The sequence below is a fragment of the Pan paniscus genome, chromosome 4 (genome assembly GCF_029289425.2).
Source record: "Pan paniscus chromosome 4, NHGRI_mPanPan1-v2.0_pri, whole genome shotgun sequence".
Lineage (NCBI taxonomy): Eukaryota > Metazoa > Chordata > Mammalia > Primates > Hominidae > Pan > Pan paniscus.
The window spans coordinates 132,380,462-132,405,790 of record NC_073253.2 but is presented as its reverse complement, the minus strand read 5'-3'; the positions used below and the strand labels follow the sequence as shown (position 1 = coordinate 132,405,790).

Here is a 25,329-nt window from a genome sequence, read left to right as displayed (position 1 = left end):
TGTGCCAGGAAACAAACACTCTTATTATTGGAGAGGGATCATTCTCTGGTGGATTCTTCATCCCGTTGCGCTGACAGGTCTCTGTCTTAGAGATGTGATAAGAGAACAAAGACAGGACAGAAAAGAAGATCCAGTTACTAGGACTGGTTATATATGCCTCATTTTTTCCATCTGTAAAATGGGGTTATTAATAGCATTTACCCTCAGAGTAGTTGCTATGTGTGAGGAATCAGGGAGATGCGTTCAGGGCAATTAGACTGGCATGTAGTAGCCACACGAAACAAGTTGAGTGCTGCTGCTGGTCTTCATTATCTGGAATTGCTTTACTCCTTCAGCAGCTGTTCATATGCAGAGTGAAAACAGTTTTATCTAAAGTTATACAAACATGGTAGATGGCAGAGTGTACTGAGTAAAATGAATGGCCTTCCTTCAGTGACTGAAAGAAAAAGTCAGCAATTCTACACGTTTTTAGCAGCTACTTTCCCCGTTATTAAAATATTTTTGACACAGATTGTTGAATTTCATTCAGCAGGATTATGTCAGGAAATTTACACCTGTACATGTATTTATTGCTAAAAAAAATTACTCTGTCTTGCCACCTGCTTGCTGTCAGCCCTGGCTAGGGCCCCATTATGCCATGGTCAAGTGAAATGCTGGGTCACATTGATGTCTTCAAGGACTCCCTTGGTGTCCCCTGTGGGGGAGGTAACAGGGTATGGGTTGGTGAGGGTGGGGATATCTTAGTGGGGTCCTGTCTAAAACAAGAGTGGGAAACACTGACGTGCGGAGTTGAAGGTTAAGGTTGACATTCCCAGGAACCAGGACAGGAGCACCTTGAAAAGAGGGGTTATGACCTGGGCAGTCCATCTTGCTTGTAGCTGTTGCCATCTTAAAAGATTGTGCTTATAGTCCTGTCAGCCACTCATGGAGAGTTGTTCTTGTAAATAAGATGAATTTGAATAGATTTGTTTCGATACTATATTTTATAAAAATCCTCTGAGTGGGGTTCCAAAGAATTGTTTAATAGCAAAGTAAGTCTTCAATGTGATAATATCAACATGTGATTCTGGGCAGTACTGTTAACTTGTTAGAAGATCCAAATGTTATGTTAATTGAGTACTACCCAATAATGTTGGATGACAGTTCACAGTGTTTGAATTTTTGCTCTAGGCTGCATGTCTTTATAAATACTACTAAACTTAATATTTCTTGCTTATCTAAAAAAACACATAAAATATTGTGAGAAGTATAGAAAAACATTATTTCAGCATTCTGATTTATCATTCCTGAATCCTGAAGATTAATATCTGCTGACAGTTTGGAACCACATCATCAGAGGCCCTCATGCAGCTTTGGAAACTGTCTGACTTCTAGAGTATGGGAATCCTTAGCCCGCTGATGCACAGGGGAGCTCCCTCCACCCACTTCTCAGTTGTTTCTAGAGTTTTGTGGGATTTTTTGCTAAATGGTTTTTTTTTTTTCATAGTCTGAATTAGGATTTCTGGAAACAAGAGCCTGTTGCATTCTTGTTGCTTAAAACAACACACCATTTTTGTCTTCGCCATAGTGCTAACATTTTCCAGAAATAAAAGGAGAAAATTCTAAAGGTCCAAATTAATATGTTCACTTATTGACTGAGTAGGATCATGTGCCAAGTGTTCCCCTATTTCTAAGTACCAGAAGCACAAACATGATTAAGGCCCAGTCACCTCTCTTAAGGAGTACATAGTATATTGAGGAAGATAGACACAAAAAGAACTTTCACATTGTAGTGAATGCCACAGTTGGGACTGAACAGGTTATAATGTTGGAATAAACAATGTCATGGTTAACTACTTGGGATGACGTTTACAGGGTCAGCAAGACTTCACAGAAAGCAATGGATTTGAAACTTGAACAAGGAATAGACATTGTTATGCAGACGGAAAATAATTGTCCAGTCCTATAGACTTGAATTTGCATGACACGTGGAAGAGACACTTAAGTGGTAGATATGGCTGGCTGGAGATAGAACTTAATAGGACTGCACGGTAGGGAAAACTGGTATGAGCAGGAAGAGGGAGGTGTCCAGCATGGGCTTCCCAGGCTTTTAGCCTGGGTGTGCCCCATGTCCTGTTGGAATAATAACCTCTTAACCTTTTGTCAAGTTAAATCAAGGTGCTTGCTTGGAAATTAGTCAGAGAACCCAACCAGAAGTGGTCACTAGGCTATGGTGGAGTGGGAGTGCAGCCTGACTGCCTTTGGAGGGACCTAGGAGGCTTCCTGGGGAACTGATATTTTAGCCAGGCCACAGAGAAAGGTGGATGGAGGGGAGAAATGTGGGTCAAGGAAAACCCACATGATGGCACATGGGAAAGAGCTGGCTCTGGGAAACGGCTGAGAGTGGCTGGAGCAAAAATTGGTGTTGGTCGTGGTCAGTGTGCATGTGTGTGTTGGGGAGGGGAGCAGGTAGACAGGGAGCCTGTGAAGGTAGGCTGGGACAGTTTAATTCTCAAGCTTGGAGTGTAGACTATGCCCTAGGAGGTAGGGAGAAGATAGAAGGTTTTTTTTTTTTGTTTGTTTGTTTTTGTTTTTTTTTAGACAGAGTTTCGTTCTTGTTGCCTAGGCTGGAGTGCAGTGGTGTGATCTCGGCTCACTGCAACCTCCGCCTGCCGGGTTCAAGTGATTCTCCTGCCTCAGCCTCCCAAGTAGCTGGGATTACAGGTGCCCGCCACCACACCCAGCTAATTTTTTGTATTTTTAGTAGAGACGGGGTTTCGCTATGTTGGCCAGGCTGGTCTCGAACTCCTGACCTCAGGTGATCCACCCGCCTCAGCCTCCCAAAGTGCTGGGATTTTAGGCATTGAGCCACAGCACCCAGCTGAAGATAGAGGTTTTAAGCAGGAGAATCACATGATCAGATTTGCACCTAAAAATCATTCCTCTGCTTCACAAACATAATGCTGGGAATTTGATTATACTTTTTTAAAAAAGATGGAGAATATACAGTTGAACAAAAAGGAATAAGAAATGCCAGTGATCTGTTGATTATCTGTCTTCTTGCCATCGTGGATGGCTTGAGGGTTGGGATTTTGTGTGTGGTGCCATCAGCCTGCAGGAGATGTGGCTGCCCCTTGGCACCAGCTGGGCTGGGGTGGATTTAGGGCTCGCTGGCCAATGAGAGAAGGCTGACAGAACCTGCTGTCAGACTAAATTGTTGTGTCACCCCAGTTGACAAATATCTGTGACATTGGGCATAACAATCCCATCAAGATACCTTCACTGGATTTCACTCTTCATTGACTCAAGAGAAATGAAGAAATATCTTGATTAAAAATCTTAGTCCCTTGCCTTGACTGGGTTAGTTATTTTTTATGATTTTCACTGAATTGTGGGGATTAAAATATACAATAGCCAGGGAAGTTATGCTTCCTTGAGCTCACATATACTTGTACATAACTTTACATACTTGGCTTCTGGAAAGAGACTTCAGAATCATGTGCCATCTCCACTAGAGTCCTACCTTGTGGAGGTAAGCAACAGCTGAGTTCACAGCCATCTAACAGGTATTCTTGTTTCATTAGAATTGAGAGCATTCAGAATGGCTTGCCCTTTGTACCCAGAGCCCCCAAGGTGTCCTAGGAGAAGTCAAAGGTGGTTTTACCTGGGCATAATTCATAACCACCTGATATCAAGTATGTCCAGCTTGCTGCTCTGCAGGTATAGAGCCAGGAACAATGTTTCAAAAGACTATTATTTATAAAACTGAAGGTTGGTAATGAAAGTACAGATGCCAAAACAGGGGATGAAAATAGTCCCAGATTGATGCTGGTTTCCTGAACAACTTGCGTTCAACAATTTTACATGATGTAACTTCGCCATATTTCTCAGTGACACTGGGAAAGTCACTTCCTCTCTGTGTCTCTAGTTTCTCACCTAGAAAATAAAGTTATTGAAGTAGAGTAGTTTTAAGGTGTTTTCTCGTTCTGACATTCTGTGATTTTGTGATTAACTGCTGAGATGCCACTGCAGTGTCAGCACATAGGGACCCCCCCACCGACCCCGCCACCCTACAGGGATATCTTTAGCGTCCAGGATGCACCAGGCCCTCTGATAGGCACCAGTCAGCCTCACCTCGTTGCTTCCCTTTAATGAACTTACTTTAATGGTGAAGTTCAGGTCCAGTGATAGAGATGATTTGTCATTAACTGGTTATTGATAGCTGATTCCATCTTTTCTTCAAAGCCATTGGTTCAGTGCTTACGTCTCCCTCCCTTGACTTTGGCTAAGCTCCCTCAGGCTTTTGTCCTCTAGGGCATCATTATACATGGTTATGTCTGCTCCAGCAAAGCTGCCCACTCTTTGGACTTTATAGCCCCTTTCTGGGAACTCATAACAAGAATTGCTTCAGCTGTAGATATGCACACTGGGGACTGACCCAGGAGCAGGGCTGCTAGATGCCAGAACTACTTCCTGCATTTGCTGATTCATTATCAGTGTCAGACAATCTGCTGTGTGAATGATGATTAAGTCTAGTGTTCTGCTGAAGGAATCACGTACCCTAAGATTAACCCCGTGCTGACAGCCCCCTCTTTCACCACAAGGAGTCCCACCCACCATCCCTTTATCAGTATCCTAGAAAAAATCCTGAAAGAGTACCGTATGTTTGATGAAGGATAATAGGAGGCCTCATGCCCATGTAATTTATAAATGCAAATAATAGACTTTAAAAAATCCAGAGGGCAAAGCCAAGGTGAGCAGCAGCTGTGAAAGCAGTGAAGTGTTGGAGAGAAGACCCCAAATGACACACATATGGGTGCCCTCAAAGAATTTTCAAGCGGGTAATCTAGGTTGGGCTGAGATGGGCTAAAGAAGAGAGACACATCCCTGGACACTCTCTACAGCTGCGTGCATGCCATCCGAAATCTAGTTACTGATCAGCTCCACGACTTTAGGCAAGACTGTGGCTCTCATTGAGTTTCTGTTTTCCCCGCTAGTAAGACAAGCAAGTTGAACAAGCAAGGTGATTTCAGGGGACACTCATAAGACTTTCTTCCCTGGTTCTGTGGTTAGACAGGCTCAGTCCTGTGGCCTGCCCAGCCCAGGATCTCTGAGGGCCCCATGTGCTGTGCTGTGGGTACCTGTTGATCCTCTCTGATGTCACCCTCAAAGGTTGTTCCCCAAACAGACCTTTTTCCTCCTACCACCTCCCCCAAATTGCTAGAGTAGGTTTGAGGTAGAATAAGAACCAAATTAATGGTGCTCTTGGCTTTATGCATCTTCCTTTCTTGCTCACTTTCCTTCATTTGGAAGAGGGTAGGTTACCCTAGATACCAAACCTGAATTCCTGAGGACTGGAGATTCATTCCACACCTGGTAGAAAATATTTCCGTCTTCTGCTTCCATGAATTATTTTGAAAATTAAATGCCATTCCAAGCCTGGGGACTGAGGATTAATCACATTTCTATGGTTATGGTAATTTCATCCTCCATACCCCCACCTGTGGGGGCAAGTAATAATTGTAATAATGGCTACCATTTTTACTGCTTCCTATTTTGCAGGCACTCTGCTGAGTACTTCAGATACATCCGCTCATTTAATCTTCATAATATCCACTTGAAGTCAATTCTATTTTCCTCCATTTTACTAATGAAGAAACTGAGATTTGTACCATTAAATACCTTGCCAAGGTCGCACTGTGAGTGAATGACAGAGCTGAGATTTGAACTTGTACTTTCTGACTCCAGAGCCCAAGCACTAATCATCATGCAGGAAGGCCAGTGCCAAACATTTCAAAGGCACAGTAATTGCCTGATTGATGGGCTATCCAGAGACGGGTAGCCTTCAACCAGAACTCAGCCCCAGGGCCCTGGGAGTCGCTCCAAGTGGTTTGCTTGGAGAACAGCTTTGGCTAAGAGAGGAAGGGTGGCAGTAACTGCAGGCCTTTATTTCAGTGGTTTATGATATAGTGATGGGGTTCCTTCCGTGGACATAAGTCATCCTAATAGCGACATTTATCATTATGACAAAGGTTAGAATGGGGGAAAACTTGAGCTGGAATGAAAGAGTAGAATTCTGATTATTTTAACAGTTGAAAGTGACATCACCTCAGAGCCTCTATCAAATGGCAGATTGGAAGCTGGACTGAAATTACTTTAAAATATATCCAGAGATAGTTTTCTACAGCTGTGATAAAGTCTTTCAGTTGTGTTCAGAGGTGCGCTTTTGTCTAAAGCGCTCATTGAGTTGCCTGTGCGTCCTCCACACAAAAGGCTGCCTGTGAGCCCCAGGAGAGTCTCAGACTTTGGGGTGCTGTTCTCTGGGCACCCATGATATGCCACATACGGTATTGGGGCTGATTAAGCCATATTCCCTCACCGTTTTTTTTTTTTTTTTCTGTGTGTTGTAAAAATCTTCCCATGTCAGTAGTCATGTTTTCAATGGCTACATTGTTTTCCTCAGTCCATCTGGTTTGCTGAATCTATGCTTCTGGGACAGAATCCTCTGCTTCCTATCAATGAGTTGGAGCAAATGGAAGTACTGGCTAAGGCCCTCAGGATCCCTTGGCCTGGTTGGATAGTCCTTTATTTATTTGGCCTTTTATTCTGGGAACTTAGAGGAAAGACTCATAGGGTCTGGAGCTTCAACTAATTTATCCCCTTTTTTCTCATCTTTAGGCAAAAGAAGGGGAACATGGCCCACAAACACTGGGTTGGACCTTCGAATTTGGTCAAGTGCAAGCCCTGTCCCGTGGCACAGTCAGCCATGGTCTGCGGCTCAGATGGCCACTCCTACACATCCAAGGTTGGTTTTCTTGTCTTTTTATGTTATCAAAAATACTTCATGTCGGCTTGTTCTAACACTTCTCTATGCCAAAACTGGGGCTTGGGAAGCGTGGTGGGCTCCAGGCCTTGCCCTTGAGAAGCTGCTGCATTAGCAGACTCAGAGATGTTCTCTGGCCATGGAGACAAGCAAAATAAAAATATTCTATCCCGTGTAACTGGGCTGGTTGGAGGGTAAGAAGAAGGGATGGTTCTGAGAGTGGCGTGTGATCCTGAAGTTAATCTAGACAAGCTTCCTGGAGAAGGTGGGATAGCCAGCTGTTCAAAAGAGGCAAGTCATATAGCTCAACTGATGGGGAGCAAACCAGTAAGGGGGGGTCGGGATGCTGCCTTGTGCCAGTGCAGTGGAAGGAAGGGGTGTGACGTCAGTGCACACCTAATTATTCACATTTACTGCACATCTAGAATGCATCTGTTCCTGCACAGGCCCCAAATAAGGCACTGTTCTTTTCTGGGGGTGCCTCAGGGATTCACAGATGAATGGGGGTAGGGACAAGTGTGTGACAGGTCATTTTAACTCAAACCAACAAAAAGAAAATTGTTTCACAGAAAAAGGGGCTGGGATAAAATATGTCTATTTATATTTATTGGAGGGATGAGGAAAGGCTTTATTTCTATTGGAAAGATGAGGAAAAGCCTCTTCTAGAGGGGCATTTCACCTAAGCTCTAATAATAGGATTTACAGGCAGGGAGGCAGGGGTTATGGAAGTAAAGAAAGGAGGTGATAATTTGTTCTTGGAACTCTCCTTGGGTGAAGTATGGCCATTTGTGATTTAGAATGGGTACATTTCGCCAGGATAATGAACTAAAGGGAAATCACAGAATTGATGAGTTTGCTTCTTCATTTTCATATCTGACAACCATCCCCTGAGGATCTAACATTGCTAGACACAAAGGAGCCAGTGTATGGGTACATGTGTCAGGGTTTTCTGTAAGACATGGTGGGTGGGAGTAGAGCTCTTGCCCTCCCCATCTCCTCCAGCCAGAGCTACACCATTTTCATCTGTCTTCCTGTTTTTCTGTGTAAGGTTTAACTTGCAGAGTGGAGCCCGTGACTAAAGAGTTGCTGTAGGGGACATCGTGGTGACTCCTGGCCACACTGCTGCATGGTTCTTGGGCCTTTCTGCTGGGACCTCCTTCTTGTCATGCTCCCACTGCACAGACAATTGGCGACTTCTGTTCTCTGTGATCCCCTCACCACCTTGACCCTCACACCATGGAGATGTCACAGGCTCATGATGATCCTCACTGCTTGCTGTCCTCAGAGACTTATCAGGGTTATTTAGAGGCTGTGACCACTTTTCCCTATCGATTTTGTGATGCATGGGTCATATATCTTTATGATTTTGTCCACTAATAGTTGAGTTTTATCCTCCCAGATGTTCACATTTTTCTAACAAAGGAGAAGAAAAATGTGTTTCTTTCAAACAGGAAAGTGGAAAGGTACATATGTCTGGCTTGTACTCAGACCCATGGGATCTGCTTTAGGATTCAATAGCATATCATTGCTTGATTGGTTCCTTGGTTCATTCAACAGGTATCATTTGATCCATTTCTAGTGCCAGGCACTGTGCTAGGTGCTGGGGAAATTTATAACATAATGGGAATAAAAGAGTTGGCTCTTCTTCATGGCCAGACTCAGGAATCCTTAACTCTAACTCCAGACCTGTTCTGTGAGTTAGAAATTCTTTGTCCAAGATTATAGCCTTTCTCAATAGCCATAGCCCATCTCAGCTCAACTAAACCCACACTTCCCCATCCCCTTACTCTTTTTAGCCCCTAATAGATTCAACATTTTTGATAGTTTATAGTAACAGGACTTGCTTTTGACACCCTAGCCATGTCTGGAATGGTGGATTTAAAGGGGACACTGATGAGTCATTTCTATCCCCCATTCCCAAAGGCAGATCAGGCCATCATTGTCTTTCACTTAAGGCCCAGATCCTAGGTGTGTAAACAATCATCTGGAGATGCTGTTAAAATGCAGATTCTGAGATGACAGGTCTGACATTCTGCACTTCTAGCAGTTTCCCAGGTGATGACCAAGCTGCTGGTCCACAGACCACACTTTTAGTAGCAAGGATATCAGTGTTTATAGAACCCTTCTAATAGGTCTCCCTGCCTCCAGTCTGCCCCTTCTGCTACCCCAAAGTCAATTTCCACATATCCGAAGAAGGAGAATTTTTGTAATAAAAGTCTGTGTGTCTCCTCTGCTAAAAATGCTCAGCTAGCTCTCCCTTGCCACTATCATTACTAATGGGGCCCTCCAGAGCCTGCCCCCTTTTGCTCCAGGTCACTCACTGTAGAAAGAATCTTTCATTCATTTGTTCAGCAGCTCTTATTGAACACTTGCAGTTGTTGTATGCACTGTGCAAAACATGGGGTGAGGGCAGTGGCAAATAAGACAGGCACCATTCCTACTCACTTGGAAGTTACCATCTGGTAGGGAACACAGAAATAAACAGGTAACCAAGCATATAAATATGTAATTTCAAATTTTAGTAAGTGCTATGAAGCATAGTTCTGAAAGAGAGGGTTGGAAAGAGACTTGTTTTATAGGGGATGGTGATCCGGGAAGATGTCTCTGAGGGGGTGTCCTTTAAACTGAGAGTGGAGGAGTAGAATGTTCCAGATAGAGAAAATAGCATGGGCCAATGCAGTAAGTCAGTGTGAGGTGTTTGAAGAACCATGAGGATGCCCCTGTGGAGAAACATGAGATAAGAAGGAGAGGGAGGATATTGAAACCATCTAAGCAGGGACACTTAGCCAGCCTGGAAGGTGAGAAGATGATCTGGCAATTCCAGGCTGGAGGGATACTCGGTATTGTAATTGCCTTAAGAATGTGAGATCCCAGAGGCAGAGACCGTTTATAGTGGTTGCTCAGGCATGGGGCATAGTAGATAGTGGCTGCTCAGAAAACATCATTACCAAGAGAGGAGCCAAAAAAGAGTCTAGCTGAGAAGGAGTGGGGAGATTCCAGTCCACATAACTCAACTTGGATTTGAGTCAATGGAGTGCAGAGAGCTTTGCAATAGAAAAAAACAAGCCATCCCTATCCTGGGCCAAGCTGCTTAGCTGAACACCCAAACTGGGGCTCTGGCAGAGACTTAGCAGCTCCTTGCAATGTTTCTCTCTTTGTGAAGATCCTGTTTGTGCTGTTCTAATTATTCCTTCCAGCTCTGGAGCAAACTGTCTGATCCTCAGCCTGAGACTGGAGATGAGCCATGAGATGTCTGAGTACTCAGGACTGTTTGGGCAAGTGGCATATTGTACATCAAACCCCAGCAAAAACCTGCTCACTCACCTCTGCCTCTCATTCGCAGGAGGAGCTTAAAATGCCAGCTCCCTGTGAACCTTGAGCTGCAAAGAGCAGTGGTAACCTGTCAGACATGGCTGAAATGCTGTCAGTTGCCCGGGGAATAGCTCTGGAAATGTTCGCTGGTCAAAGCCTCTTGGTAGTTTGGGCAGGAAAGTTGACTTTTTGGATATGGGAAGGTTGCCTGCTTACAAGTACTTAATAGCTGGTTTGAGAAGGATTGGGAAGACCCCTTTGCAATGACTTCTGATTCTTCATAAGAGGAGTGGCATATACATACTGCTGGGCCTGGCCCTCAGACCTTCCCAAACAGCATCCTGATGTTCCTTTAGTGTCTTTGAATTCCTACACCAGCCTGACCAGCTTCTCAGTTTCCCAGACTTGCTTAACCCTTTTCCTGGGGCAGAAGAAGATGTCTAAAGCCATCTTACCAAAGGTTGTAATATTCTTCTCCCATATTCCATGTAGGATATGCCGAAGCCCCAAAAGACAAGGATAGTGGGAGTTTTACACCCATGGTCTCCTGCCTGGGTATCTGTGATCTGTTCACTTCTATTGGAAGATAAAGGGAAAAGAGTGGTGGGAGGGGCACTGCTGCAGTGGGAAATGGCATGGGTGTTGGTTCTTGGCATTAGTGTGCTAGTCTTCTGTCTTATGTGAACATCTAGAAGTTTGTGTTTTCTCTTTCTTAACATAGTGGGGCAAATATTACTTAATCTGAAGCTGTGTTTTGATTGCTGAAGACTTCTGAAGCAGAGGACAATTCTAGACCCCTGTGGCATTCTATGAGGCTTCCTTCCAAGGGGGCTATTTCAGTCTGGTTGGATTTACTACTGGAGTGTTTTAGACATTGCTCCTAAATACCTGGCCACTTATTTATTGAGGTTCAAAAAGATGATTTAGTCTCAGAGACAAACCTGTTGGAGACCACCAGTAGATGCTCAATTAGTAAGAGTGAATTAGTTAACTGTAAAGGAGCAAATGACTTCCCATCCCATGGAGTTAGAACCTTTTTTGGATCATCGGTGTCAGGAAACAAAGGACAGATGAGACCATGACGCATGTGTAGTTGGAGGTGATTCAATGTCATTAAGTCAAAATCATAAAAATTAGTTTTGGCAAAAATATGTTACTGTCCCCGTCCCATCATCATCAGGGAAACCCACACTCCATAATACGTAATCACATTTCTCCAGGTGAATTGTTTACTCCTTCAAGATGGGTTCCATGGCTGTGTGAGCATCACCAGGGCAGCTGGAAGAAGAAACCTGAGCATCTTCCTGTTCTTGATGCTGGTATCTGTCCTTGGGTTTCATCAAACAAGCTTTCCTTCTGCTTCCGGGCCCCCAGTAGTCAGAGGTTCCTAGAAGTGGTGGATGCATTGTGGAGTCTTTGTCTACAGCAGGCCTCTTCTAATGCCCTGATACCAGGGACGCCACTCAGAGCTGTGTGACTCCCTCAGGATCAAAGATAAAGTGCACAGGAAGGCACAGAGTCTTGAGATGAAAGGATGTAAGATGTTACATGGCAATAAATGTTTATTCAGACACTATAAAGCATAATCCATAAAAGATAAGGAACAGAAGGGTACTACAGGGAATTGACAAATGGAAGGCCAACAGTGCAGCTGGTTTGAGAGTGTGATATAGACTCTGACCCTTCGCTTGGCTTCCAGGCAGTAAGGATCGCCCTAGTAATTTCTTAATTACTCTTGATACTGCATTTTTATGGCAAGGAAGACTGAAGTAAATTTCTGACTTTATTGAATTCAGAAATTCAATAAATATGTATTGAGTTATTTCCTCCTCTGTACCATACACTGTGTTAAATACTAGGGATATGGCAAAAGACAAAATAGACAAAGCCCCAGTTTTCATGGAACTTACAAGGAAGGTAGACAAATTGAAAAGCAGTCTCCTTTCATTAGAATAGGTGTTTAGGTAAGGGACATTTGGGAAGCTGCAGGAACACAGAGCAAGGCCACCTCAACCAGTTTGGAGGTGTAAGCAGTCTTCTTTGGGGAAGCGATGGTTCAGGTGAGATCTTAAGGCTGGAAAGAGTCAACCGGAGTAAGAGCTGGGGGCACAGGAGCTCATTCAGTCAGGGAGGAGGGGGTCGAAGAGGTGAGAGAAAGCATGGCACCTTGAAGGAACTGGTGACTGTCAGTGTGGCTGGGTCACATGTGAGGTAGAGAAAGGGGTTCACTAGCTGTAGAAATGAGGCTAGAAAAGTCACCAAGGGCCACATTTTGCAGGGGCCACATGAAGGGGTTTGGACTTTACCTGAAGAGTATTGGGGAACCTACCAAAGGTTTATATTTTTGAGTATGCTTACACTGGCTGCAGGGTGGGCATGGTTGGGGCAGGATTGGAGGCAGGGTGACTGTGAGAAGCCTCCTGGAATCATCTGGGCCTGGTGTGAGAGAGGCCTGGATTTGCAGAGAGGGTGCAGGGATGGATAGAAAACCATCTAAAAAGTTATTTGGGAAGCTACAGCTGGTCTTAGCAATGATTTGAATTTCAGATATAGTCATTACAGCTCCGAGCTCAGGAGGACTTCTTCACCGTCTTCAGCTTGGCGGGACTTGCAAGTCCTCCTGCCTGCAGCTTTGTGGTTTTGTCCTGGACCATCTGAGAGCCCAGCACTTTTGGAATCCTTTCCTTTCTTTTCTGTTATCAGTATAGAAAGAGTAAAGCTTGCTGGGGGCCTGATTGCCCGCTTTTAATTCTGTCCGCTGGAAGAGAAGCACTGATGCTGCTGACTGGACCCTGGGCAGCCCAGGCTTCACCCAAGTGGGCAGTCTCAGGCTTTCTCACTCTGGAGGAGAGAGCTGCTTTAGAAAATGGGAGGAGATCTGGTGAGGAACTGGGCTCCTGGGAGCTCAGAAAGGAGCAGAGGAGGAGGTTGCTACTGCTCCAGGTCCTGGCTCTGGTTGTGGTGGGGGGTGGGGGTGTCTAATTGCCAGGCCTCCTTTGATAGGACTTTATGGACTTCAGTCATCTGGGCCCACCTGACTGAAGCTCAGATGTCAGGGCTGACTGCTCACTTCCCAGCACTGGGCCTTGTCTTTGAGGAGAGGGCCCACCAAGCGCCACCACTGTGAGTCTTGAGAGCCAGCACCGTTCACTGGCATCAGCTTGGCTGTTGGTAATCGGCGACCAAGCAGGCAAACACCCGTCTGCTGTCACTCCCCTCCCCCTGACATTCTCTTCCTTAATTGCTGTTAAACAATTAGCAAATGGCTCAATTATGTCTCGACACAGAAGAGAGATGCAGAGTTAAGAACTGCTGTGGAGGAAAATGTTTCTCTTCCCTTCTGCCTGAGCACGTGTGAGGGAGGCGAGAGAGCACTTGCTTTACAGGGTTGGCATTTCTTTCAGCATATTGTCGCTGCAGATTATATTATTTTTTCAGAGGCATCTTAATAGTTTCCAACAATTGCTACCTTGTAAAGGTCATGTTTGAAGTTCTTGGCAAGTAGAGTCTGTATTGGCCGACATTGCCTAACAACAGGCTATTCTCAGGGTCGGAGCAAATCAGGGTTGTGGATGTGTAAGACTTCTCAAGATGGCTTTAAGCTCAGCATGACTTCTCTGTCTCCCAAGGCTTTTATGACCTTGTGACCATGTCAGGCATAGGAGGTTTTTATGTGTGGCTACTTTTCTTTTAAGCAGAGTCGAGACTGTTGGTGTTTTCAGGAGTATTTTTTGGATAGTCCTGCTCCCACCAGACCTGTGGGTTGAAAATTGGCTTTACTTGCAAATGGCTTATTGGTGAGGGCCTTGCTTCTGACTAAGCAGAAAATAAAATTATTGGAAACTGAAGGCAGAAGATTGCACTTGCGCATGTTGTGCATCCACAGGCTGGAACACAATGCCAATAGCAATGGCGTTAAGGATGAGAGCAGCAGCAGCAGCAATTAGGCAAGTCACTGGATGTTCACATCTGTGCAGCACTGAGGGGAGATGAGAAGTTAAAATTCTGATTTCATCCATGCCTACTCTTGGATGGTAGTGGGGAAAAGAGTCTTGTGCAGATAGACCACAGTGGACATCAACAGTCCAATAAGGCAGCGGTCCCCAACCTTTTTGGCATAGGGACCAGTTTCGTGGAAGACATTTTTTCCCTGGGCCATGTCAGGGATAGTTTTTGGATGATTCAAACACATCACATTTATTGTGCACTTTATTTCTATTATTATTACATAATAATACACAATGTTGTATAATTATTTTGTCGTAATGAAATAATTATACAACTCACCATAGTGTAGCATCAGTGGGAGCCCCGAGCTTGTTTTCCTACAACTAGATGGGGATGGTGGGAGATAGTGACAGATCATCAGGCATTAGATTCTCATAAAGAGCATGCAACCTAGATCCCTTGCATGTGTAGTTCACAGTAGGGTTCGCACTCCTATGAGAATCTAATGCCACCGCTGATGTGACACGAAGCGGAGCTCAGGCAGTAATGCTCGCTTGCCCACTGCTTATTTCCTGCTGCGGGCCAGTTCCTAACAGACCACAGACCAGTAGCAGTCCATGGCCTTGGGGATGGGGACCCTGCAATAAGGCATTTGAGTGGTAGATTTTATTATTTTGATTTTGTTTGTATTAGTCCATTATCTCACTGCTATAAAGAAATACCTGAGACTGGGTAATTTATTTTTAAAAAAGAGGTTTAATTGACTTATGGTTCTGTAGGCTGTACAAGCTTCTGCTTCTGGGGAGGCCTCAGGAAATTTATAATCATGGTGGAAGGTGAAGTGGAAGCAGGCCCATCTTACATGGCAGGAGCAGGAGGAAGAGAGAGAGATGAGGAAGATGCCACACACTTTTGAACAAACAGATCTCCTGAGAACTCTTATCACGAAAATGGCACCAAAGTGGGGATCAGCCCCTGTGGTCCAATTACCTCCCACCAGCCCCACCTCCAACACTGGGGATTACAATTCAACAGGAGATTTGGGTGGGGACACAGATCCAAACCATATCACTGCTGCTTAGAAAAAGCCAACAAATGAAGTTGTATGTGTTTGGAGAAGTACTCAGTGGCATCTAACCAACTTCACGTGATTTTGCTTTATACATTCAACAGTTTGAGGGTTGGGGACAAACACTCAGTGTCAGATGACTGAATTTTGCCTTTTCCACCCAGTCCTTGCTCATTTTCAACCTTCTTTCCTTAGCCAAATATCATTTAATAAAAAGAGCTAGTTTACATTATGTGAAAATCCTCAACTATTAGTTTAAATAGAGTTCATGTGCTAGTTTTGTTAGAATTATCCTCTTTTCTGATTTTCAGGGCTTTTGGAAGGAGAAAGTCAGAATAATATTTAAAATATTAATTGTGCGTTAGTTAGGATATAGGTTGTAGCTGCTATAACAAAAACCCAAATTAAACAGAGGCTTATAACGGGATTACATTTTAGCTCTTGCTCCTGTAAACATTTACCAAGGTAAGCAGCCCAAGGCTGATGTGCAGCCTCCAGACTGGCAATGACCAGGATCCTTTTAGCCTGCTGTCATTCTCAGTGATTGGAATTGCTAAGCTTCTGTCTCTGGGTCCAGGATGGCTGCTACATCCAGCCAGTAGGATAGAGGAAAAGGAAGGGGGCACAATTGCGAAGCCACTAGTGTTACTTCTGTTTACATCCCACTTGCCAGAACTTAATCATAAGGCCACACTGCAAGCTTCAAGGGAGGCTGGGGAATGTCGTTTTTATTACAGGCAGCAATGTATCCAGCCAAAATAGGAAAGTTACATTATTAAAAGAAGGACAAAGCCAGCGTGGTGGCTCATACTTGTAATCCCAGCACTTTGGGAGGCCAAGGTGGGTGGATAACCTGAGGTCAGGAATTTGAGTCTGCTCAACATGGTGCAACTCTGTCTCTACTAAAAATACAAAAGTCAGCCGGGCGTGGTGGTAGGCACCTGTAATCTCAGCTACTCTGGAGGCTGAGGCAGGAGAATCTCTTGAACCTGGGAGGCAGAGGTTGCAGTGAGTGGAGATCACACCATTGCACTCTAGCCTGGGCAACAGAGCAAGATTCTATCTTACAAAATAAAACAAAAAGCAGAGTAGATATTGGGGTTATCCAGCAATCACTACCACAGTGATATTTAAATAATAAATAATAATAACGACACAAAAACAGTAATTATTGAGCATATTAAGCACTATCACATTGTGCTAAGTGCTGCAGTATTCTTTATTTTATTTTCTGTATTATTTCATCTAGCTCTCACAGTAAACCTATAAGGTAGGTACTATTGTCAGTCCTAAATTGAAAATGAGAAAACTGAAGCTATACAACTTTTTTCAGGTCAATATTGCTGGTAAGTAGCAGAGTAGATATTTGAACCCTGGTCTGTCTGACTCAAGAGCTGCAATTTTTACTTCCACAAGTGAAAAACCATCTGAAAAGTAATGTAAAATACTAGTTGTAATATCAGAATGCTTTTGATTTTAATGACAGAAACATGACCCAACCCAAAAAAGGACAGTTACTGGCATAAAAGACTAGAAAGCATATTGGGGTAGCCAGGCCTTAGAGAAAGAAGGAAACCTTCAGTGTTGCCACCACTCCGTTTCTTTCCATCTCTCGTCTTTGTTTGCTTCTACTCGTATTTATTCTGCAAAGAGGCTTTCTTCCCTCAGCAGAGAATAGGGATTTTAATAGCCCCAGATTCACTTGCTCCCAGCCTAGAAACACCAAACAAATTTACTCATGTTTTAACCCTGGCAAAAGATTCCAACTAGCTCATTTTGAATCATGTGCCCTTCCCTTAATGAAATCTTATATCCAGGCTGATATGGCCCTATGGTTGGCCTACTCTGGTCACATGAACCTCTTCATCCCAACCTTCGCTATGAATAAGAGTTAAGATTTTTTTTCAGCACAAGAAGTGGGAGGAAAAGAGTTTATACTGCATGAATAAAATTTAATAAGTAGTATACCACCCAATCACGTTTTTAAATATTAACTATGTTAGCCTCATTAAATGCTATGGCCGCATGAGCCTGGTTTGAGCTGGTAAGAATGTATTAAGGCATACTGTGTTTCTAGGAATGATGGGCATAGAGGGGCATGCAAGGCAAGTTTTTATCCCAGACATGTTGTTTAGCTGAAGAGGAAGTTCATCTATGGGAATGTGATCTAGTGTCATTTTAATTCAGGATGTTTTTAAACCATTTGGCTTAATGCTTTAATACTTTCTTCTGATCATGGGACACATCTGTCCTTAGTTCTCCCAGCATTTATTTCTTCTTAGAACATGCCAAGATAACACAGTATTTTTGGCTCCTGAAGATAAACTTTCAGGCAAAATGGTTATTGTGACATTTTCAGAAAGCACAGATGTTCAGACATCATCCATTGTGAAAATACATCCACAGAATTTACACAGACTACTTAAGCATGCAGATTAGTCATGAAGTTAGAGCAGAAGGAAGCAATTCAACTAATTATTTTACCACTTGTTTCTATGTTCTGTATGCAAACATGCATTTAACCAAGATTTGAAGAATAGGTTTTCATTTCTTCTTCTCAAATGCCCTGAGTAGAATGCCATGTAATTAGTTAGTGCTTTTGTTAAAAACACATTAAGAAGAATACTTTCTTGTTGTTAGTTCTGTTGAATGCACAATTAAGCCATTTGATAAAGCAATTACCTGAACAGGAAGATGCTTGGCCTCACTTCATCAGGAGATGAAATTAAGGATTAGGTAAAATTGCACAGCACATGATATCTCTGCCTACCAATCCTTTAAAAGACAGAAAGGTCCCTGGCCAGAATGAATAGACGCAGTGCTATAAGCCTAATTAAATCACTGCAAACAACTTTAATTAAGTTCATGATCATGTCGCTTTTGTTTTTCTTTAAAGGAGACAAACAGAATATTCCCTTGCTGACATTCTGCTCAAATAAGTATGGTCAGACTTCTTCACATTTTTCAAGAGAACATTTCAGCGCCAAGATGTAGGTAGTGCTCAGTGAAGCTGATCTTACTTTATAAGCCCTAGCCTGAGACCTGTGTGTTATATGAGGAAATTAAGGAATATTAACTGGGTTGGGACTTACCATGAGTTGTTGCCATAATTGTGTATTGAAGGAAATGGGCTTTAATGATGCTCTTATTTTTACCAAAGCAAGTTTTCTTTTTTTTTTTTTCCCCTTTCGGAAACAAATGAAACATTTGGGAATCTTTGTATACCATGAACAGAACAGAAATGCTTCTTCCTCTGAACAAGGGTGTCCTTCTTGAGCTGCTAGGTTCTGTCCAGGAAGGTGCTCAGAACAGCAAAACTCCAGTAGCAGGAAAGGCCCTGTGTCCAAATAAGCGAGTTTTCCCAAGTTCTCATCCAAAAGCAGTAAGGACAGCTTTTGAATCCAAACCTCCCCAAAGTCAGGCTGTACAATGGCAGGCAGGTAAGAAACTTGGATGCTATAGGAAACTGGTGACCCCAAACAGTTTGGTCAGATTGAGCTCATTAGAAGTATTTCTTTGCTTTCTCTTCTCCAGTGGAGAGGCCAAAAGATGATATGTATCAGTGAGGGTGGGATGCCCCAAAGGTGTCTCTAATCAAGATTCACTACATCATGCATGTTGTCTTCTACCATTTTCTGCTGGAAGCTATCTAGTCCAGCCACCTGGCTTCTCTTTATAATAAACCAATGCACAACCCAACTCCCTGGCACCAAACAAGGGACAAGGAGAGGTGGAATGGAGAGAATGCATCAATTGTTTTTGGCAATTTAATGCACTGTGATGATCCCTCACCCACATCTAGCCCTACAAAAAAGGAGGAACCATTTTCCTGGGATTTTAACTGTAAGGCTTATCATAAGCACCATCTCCTCAGTGAACCCTCCTGAGCTCTTTGTGCCAAATTAGCCCATTTCTTTCCTGTAAACTCCCCTTTTGGAGCACTGATTCCATCACATTGGAAATGTTGTTGTACACGTGGAAATCCAGCCGTATGATAGACTAGAGTCCCTGAAAACTCTCTGATACTGAACTCCTAGTTATAATGCAGACATTATTTTAATAGTTGAGCTTGCAAGATGTAAGGGAAATCCCTGGTTGTAGGGAGAGAGGAGCACTGAAATCCAGACAGAATCCTGACCATGACTCTGGGGGGTGGGGAGGTAGGGAAGCTCAAGAGATTTTAAGGTAACAGCTGCATGCTCCAGTGCAATAATATGCAGCTGTTGCCCCAAAACCTCTTGATTAGCTTGACTGGCTCCTTTCTGTTGACTGGATACAATGCCTTAAGTCCTAACATAGTGAGAAGTTGGAGCTGAAACCACAAACATAAATCCAAGACCTTCAGTGGGTTCACCCTGAGTTAAAGGGTGGCAGAGATATATATGTACACATGTACATATACATACACATACACACATGTACATATACATATATACATATGTGTGTGTATATATTTATGTGTATATATATATTTATATATACACACACATATATATATTTTTAAATCTGTTAGTAAAACAGGGCAAAAGAACACTTGCCAGTTTCAGCTTGGACTCTGGTTAGAGAGAGAAAAGATCCCTGGTGAAACTTTTATAACAGAGAACTTGCATTCATTCAGGGCAAAGGTTTTACACAAAATATTTAAAGACATATATAGGACACAGACATAAACCAATCAGAAAAAGTAGTGGCAAAAACCACAATTACTTTTGCCCCAACCCATTATACCTCAATAGAGCCGTTTAAAAAGTATGTATATTAAAAATGAGACCTGTGGAGAGTGTCCAGAGATCAGCACATTCTTCCAGTCACCCACGTTTGTTTCTGTGTTTCTCATTTTTGATGCTGGTATCGTCCCTCACTGAGAAAGATCCTGCTTTGCTCTCTCATCTAGGCTGAGGAATGTCAGAAAATGGAGGTGACACTTTTCAAATGTTTTTCCCGTGAAAAATTGAAAGATAAAAAAGGTGTGGGCACCCCGAACACTCAATCACTCTGGACTCTCCTTTCCTGAAGAAAGTCTGTACTTGAAGCATGTCCTGGATTTTGACATCCCTTTGGGAACAAAGCCTGGCTCTCATTTGTTGGTGTTGCCCTTCTTCCCCCTCTTTGAGAAGAGGTCTTGGGGGACTGAACAGCAGCCGGAGGAGCCAACCAGGAGGTGGCTGAGGTTGCAGAGCAGGTCTCCTGAGGTGGCCCGTGGAGCCTGTGGACCCGGTGGCATTTCAGAGAAAATCTGCTTTGGTGGGAGGGAGAGTTAAGGCTCATGGTATGGCAAGAATAAACTATGCAAAGTCTCTAAGTATCTGGGAGACAAAAATTGATGGTCAGTGCAGGTGAGGGAAGAGCAATGTGTTCTTGACATGGCCTCTGAGACTGATGTGACAAAGCTTTCAGCCATGTAGGTGATGGGAACAAGAGAGGTTGTACCTGTGAAAGTTATGTGTTGGGAGGGGCCACTTTGTCTTCTGACTGCAGGTGTTCAGGCTCCATCCACTAATTCCATGCTCAGACCTTTAGTCCATAGAGTTGGATGAGGTCACAGACTTTTCTGGCACCTGCTTTGGGATCCTCTTCCAGGGTGGTCTCTTTAAAGTCATCTAACACACCCACCCTTTGCCAGGCCCCTGCTGGGCCACTGGTCCTGTGCTCAGGTTGCTGCCTGGTTCTGAGGAAGACACATATGTAAATGTAGATAGTTTCACAGGTCAGCCAGGTGAGGGGAGTGCTGGAAGTAGAGCCAGGGTGAGGTACTGTGGGGAAGAGGAGGGCTGGGTGCAGCAGTGTCCGAGTTAAGAGCTTGTCCTTGGCTTGTTAGGTATGTGACCTTGAGCAAATTACCTAATCTTCCTATGCTCCAGTTTCCTTGTCCATGAAATGGACATAATAACACTTGTCTGGAAGAGTTTTTGTGAGAATTGAGTTATTACATATTAAATTCATCGAACAGTATGTGTCACATTGATAAGCCATCTATCAGTACTCATTTATTACTAATTACCCCCTCCCCAAGGAAGTCTGAAGGATCTTTTGTAGCACACCAGTGCTCCCCCTAGCTCCATTGGCCCAGCTTTTACATTACACCTTCCATTTGCTTCAGAAAGCCTTCTCTGCCTTCTGCTCTCGGGTAGGTGGGATTGCACCATGTTCTGCCCGATGGTGGTGGTAATGGCAGCAGGCACCTCTGGTTGAGGGCAGACTCTTTAGCAGGCACTGGCTGGGGCCTGGCTTTTCTTACTCATTATTGATCCCGTGGCAGCACCCAATGTGGCAGATGCAGTGGTATTTGGGTCCGTTTTCATTCATTTTGCCAACATGTAGTGAGCATTAGGCCACAGCAGGTTCGGGTTAGTTTTTGTTAGTGGAATCAGAAGAATCTTACATAGACTGTGAGGCTCCAATAGGAAGTGAATAAAAGCCTGCCCAGCATTGCAAGGGGGAATGTTTTTGCACACTCAGTTGTTCTCCTGGCTCTCTATGACATCTGCTTATCCCCATTCCACCATATATCCATTTGTCCAATGCTTGCTCAGCTCCTCTGACATGCTCAGTCTGTGTACAGGATGCTGAGGCAGGTGAATTGAGCTGGCTGCATTTGCTAGAGCTTGGGAATAGTTGTCAGGCTTTGCTCGAATTTCTAAGCCACGGCTCACATCTCTCTGAGACAGGGTTATGTCGGAAGACTAAGCGAGCAGCAACTTTGGTTGCTGGGATGACTGTACTGGAACCTTCTCAGGTCTGCCAAATGTGCAAGGGAGTCAGAAAACTGGGCTTAGAACCGCTTTTGCTGGGCAAGGCCCCCTCCCTAATAAATTAAGCAAAAGCAGCCCCTCTATTCACAAGGCCGGAGACCAGAGTCTACCCCCCAGTGGCCAGCTTCACCTCCCTTGACCTGGGCATCATACTCCAGCTCCTCCCTGTGTGTAAGTAGGTGTGATTTGCATGAACACTAGTACTAGTACTACATTACTGTCTGCTGTGTGCCACCTGCCATACTATGCACATAACATGACATTACATAATTCTCATGCCAGTCTCGAAAGATGGGTGCTACTGAAAAACCTCTTCTTCAGATAATGCAGAGAGGGACTCAGTTATTATTAATGCTCCTGTGCTCCCTTGGCCCATAGGTGGAGGAGCCAGGCTTCAACACATCACCCTGACTCATAGAGTCCAGACAGCCAAGCGTCCTCCACACTGCAAAAGCCACTATGACAGAACTACACCAATTCACACTAACCTGGGAGGGGTTGGGTTCAGTTAACAATGGTAAGAAGACTGGATTTTAAATACGTTTACATAATTCTTTAAAAAAAATTTTTAAAAAGATACTATGACTACAGACTGAGGGTCTGTTAATACTGCCTTGGCAAATGAGTGCAAACGATGGCTTGGGTTGGCTCATTGATTTCTTGGATACAACTATGTGCTGTGATGATTCATTTTCAAGTATCACAAGCAGCCTCTTTTCCTGAGTAGTTGAGATGTTCCTATTGCAGTTATGCCTGCATTAATTTCTCCCTTTGAGTGGACCGTTTCTTTCCCAAACTCCTGATTTTATGATCCCAAGCCCAGCCCAGGATGGCATTTCACTGAGCAGAGGGGTCTAAGTGTTGGTGGGATGAGGTGGAGGGCTGGGCTCCATAGACCATAACTGACCCCATTGGTGCTGCCTCTCTGCATGGTACCATCTCCCAAGTACCTCACTCAGAAGTGGTTGTCATGGAAACCTATTTAGGTTCTTTTTTTTTTTCTTTTTTGTCTTGGGAAGGGTCACTGTTTTATTATAACTACCTGGAAAGAGTGGAGTGCCCAGCTATGGCAGATGAGTATAGCATACTGCTGAGCAATTTCAGAGATGGCTCCAGCAGTATGCTATACTTGGGGGGCTGAGGATGGGGTGAACCACATGGCATCTCTCAGGGAGGCCACTGTGTATACCACCCCATTATCATATCCTACAAACAAAGTGCTTCTGTCATTCGCCTTCAGTGCTGTCAGTCTCCCAAAATCTATTCTCCTTGATGACCCCACCCCATCAATGAGGGAGGCTCCCTCCTTCCCCCTGCCCACCCACCCATCTACCCAGATTCTTCTGTGCTATTAGAAGCTGGTGCTGTGGGGAGGGAATGAGGGTTCCTGAGGTTACTTGGTTTTCACAGCTCACAGGTTTTCTTGATTGCATGTTTTGTAGATCCACATTTTTATCCCTGTAGCTGTCCTATTTTTGACCTGCTATTTCAGTCACTCAAAACAGTATTACTTTATTGCTTTGGAATTTCTAAGACTTTTTTCCTTCCTAAGGTTTCCATCAACCTAGGGATAATACTGGCTAATGATAAGAATGGAGAACCACAGCTGGCTTTACTGAGCTGCTTGCCAGCCTGGCTGTCATAGAGTAGTGCTGGTGGGCCTGTGTGCAGTGTGTACTCTGTGCCAGGTGCTACTCCGGGAGTTTGCTGCTCACCATTATATCAGGTCCTCACAGCCACCTTGGGATGCACAATTCTGTTTTCATTTTTACAGAAGAGGTAACCAACACTCACAAAAAGGTTGTTACTTGCCTAAGATAACACAACCATAAATGACAGAAGTGGAATCTGAACCTAGACTTAGCTGAACCCAAACAGTTTTGGTCTTTGGTTAATAAAGGCATACGTCATTTTAATGAATGTTCTTTTATTGTGCTTTGCAGATACTGAGGTTTTTTTTTACAAATTGGAGGTTTGTGGCAGACCCACATTAAACAAGTCTGTTGGTACCAATTATTCAACAATGTGTGTTCACTTCATGTCCCTGTGTCACATTTTGGTAATTCTCGCAATATTTCAAACTTTACAAATTATTATTATATTTGTTATGGTGATCTGGGATTACTGATTTTTTATGTTGTTATTGAAATTGTTCTGGGGCATCATAAACCACTCCAACATAAGATGATGAAATTAATTGATAAATGTGGTATGTGTTCTGACTGCTCCACTAACCAGCCTTTCCCTTGTCTCTCTCCCTCTCCATGGGCATCCCTGTTCCTTATGACACAACAATATTGAAATTAAGCTAATTAATAACACTGTAGTGGCCTCTAAGTGTTCAGGTGAAAGGAAGAGTGACATGTCTGTCACTTTAAATCAAAAGTTAGAAATGATCGTGCTTAGCGACAAAGGCATATTGAAAGATGAGATAGGCCAAAGCCAGGCCTCTTGTGCCAAGCCAAGTTGTAAGTGCAAATGAAAAGTTATTGGAGGAAATTAAAATGCTATCAAGTAGCATCACATTGCTACTGAGAAATTTTTGTGAAAGGAAGAGTCCATCAATGCAGCAAACTTTATCGTCTTATTTTCAGGAATTACAGCCACCTTAATCTTCAGCAGCCACCACCCTTATCAGTCAGCAGTCATCAATATCAGGGCAAGACCCTCCACCAGCAAAAAGGTCATGACTTTCTGAAGGCTCAGGTGATGGTTAGCATTTTTTTGTAGTAAAATATTTTTAAATCAAGGCATGTACATTATTTTTAGACCTAGTGCTATTGCATACTTAATAGACTATACTATAGTATAAACATAACATTTATATGTACCAGGAAGCCAAAAAATTTGAGTAACTCACTTTATTGTAATATTTGCTTTATTGTGGTTGTCTGGGAATGAACCCACAATACTTCTGAAGTTTGCCTGTACTTGAATTTTATAAAGTACTAAACTCTCCTGGTTTAATAGTGGTGAATAGGAATAGCATGGTGCATATGTAGAGTAGCTTTTGAGTGGCCTACTTGAACCATCCACCCTGATGTCTGGTTGGCATCTCACATTCAATGTGTCTAAAACAGAGCTCCTGATTTTCCTTGGGCCCCAGTGTTTCCCCCAATCTGCTAATGACTCTATTCTGTATCCAGTGACTCAGGCCAAATCTCTGGAGTCATCTTTGTTGATTTTCTCTCATTTTCTTCAACCAATCCTTAGCAAGCCTTGTCTTCTTCACTCTAAACTATATCCTGATTTTGACCACTTATCCCCATTGCTACTCCTTAAACACTGGTGAGAGCCCCAGGGACATTGCATGCTCTCATTACTGGTCTCTGTTTCCATCAGTGTTTGCCTGTAGTCTCTTCTTCACAGAGCAGCTGAGTGATCATTGAAACAGCCTATTCCTTTCCCCTCACTTACAAGTGGTGTCCTCACCCTGCTCCCCCAGG

General features: G+C 43.6%; 1 protein-coding gene across 1 annotated transcript in view; it reads left to right on the top strand.

Annotated features, from left to right (window-relative positions):
- Positions 1–25,329, top strand: part of SPOCK1 (SPARC (osteonectin), cwcv and kazal like domains proteoglycan 1) — a 518,075-nt gene that overhangs the window by 379,935 nt on the left and 112,811 nt on the right. Inside the window, exon 5 of the mRNA XM_034960555.2 lies at positions 6,658–6,784. Coding sequence (XP_034816446.1) covers positions 6,658–6,784 — 127 coding nt within the window. The remainder of the gene's footprint in view (positions 1–6,657; positions 6,785–25,329) is intronic.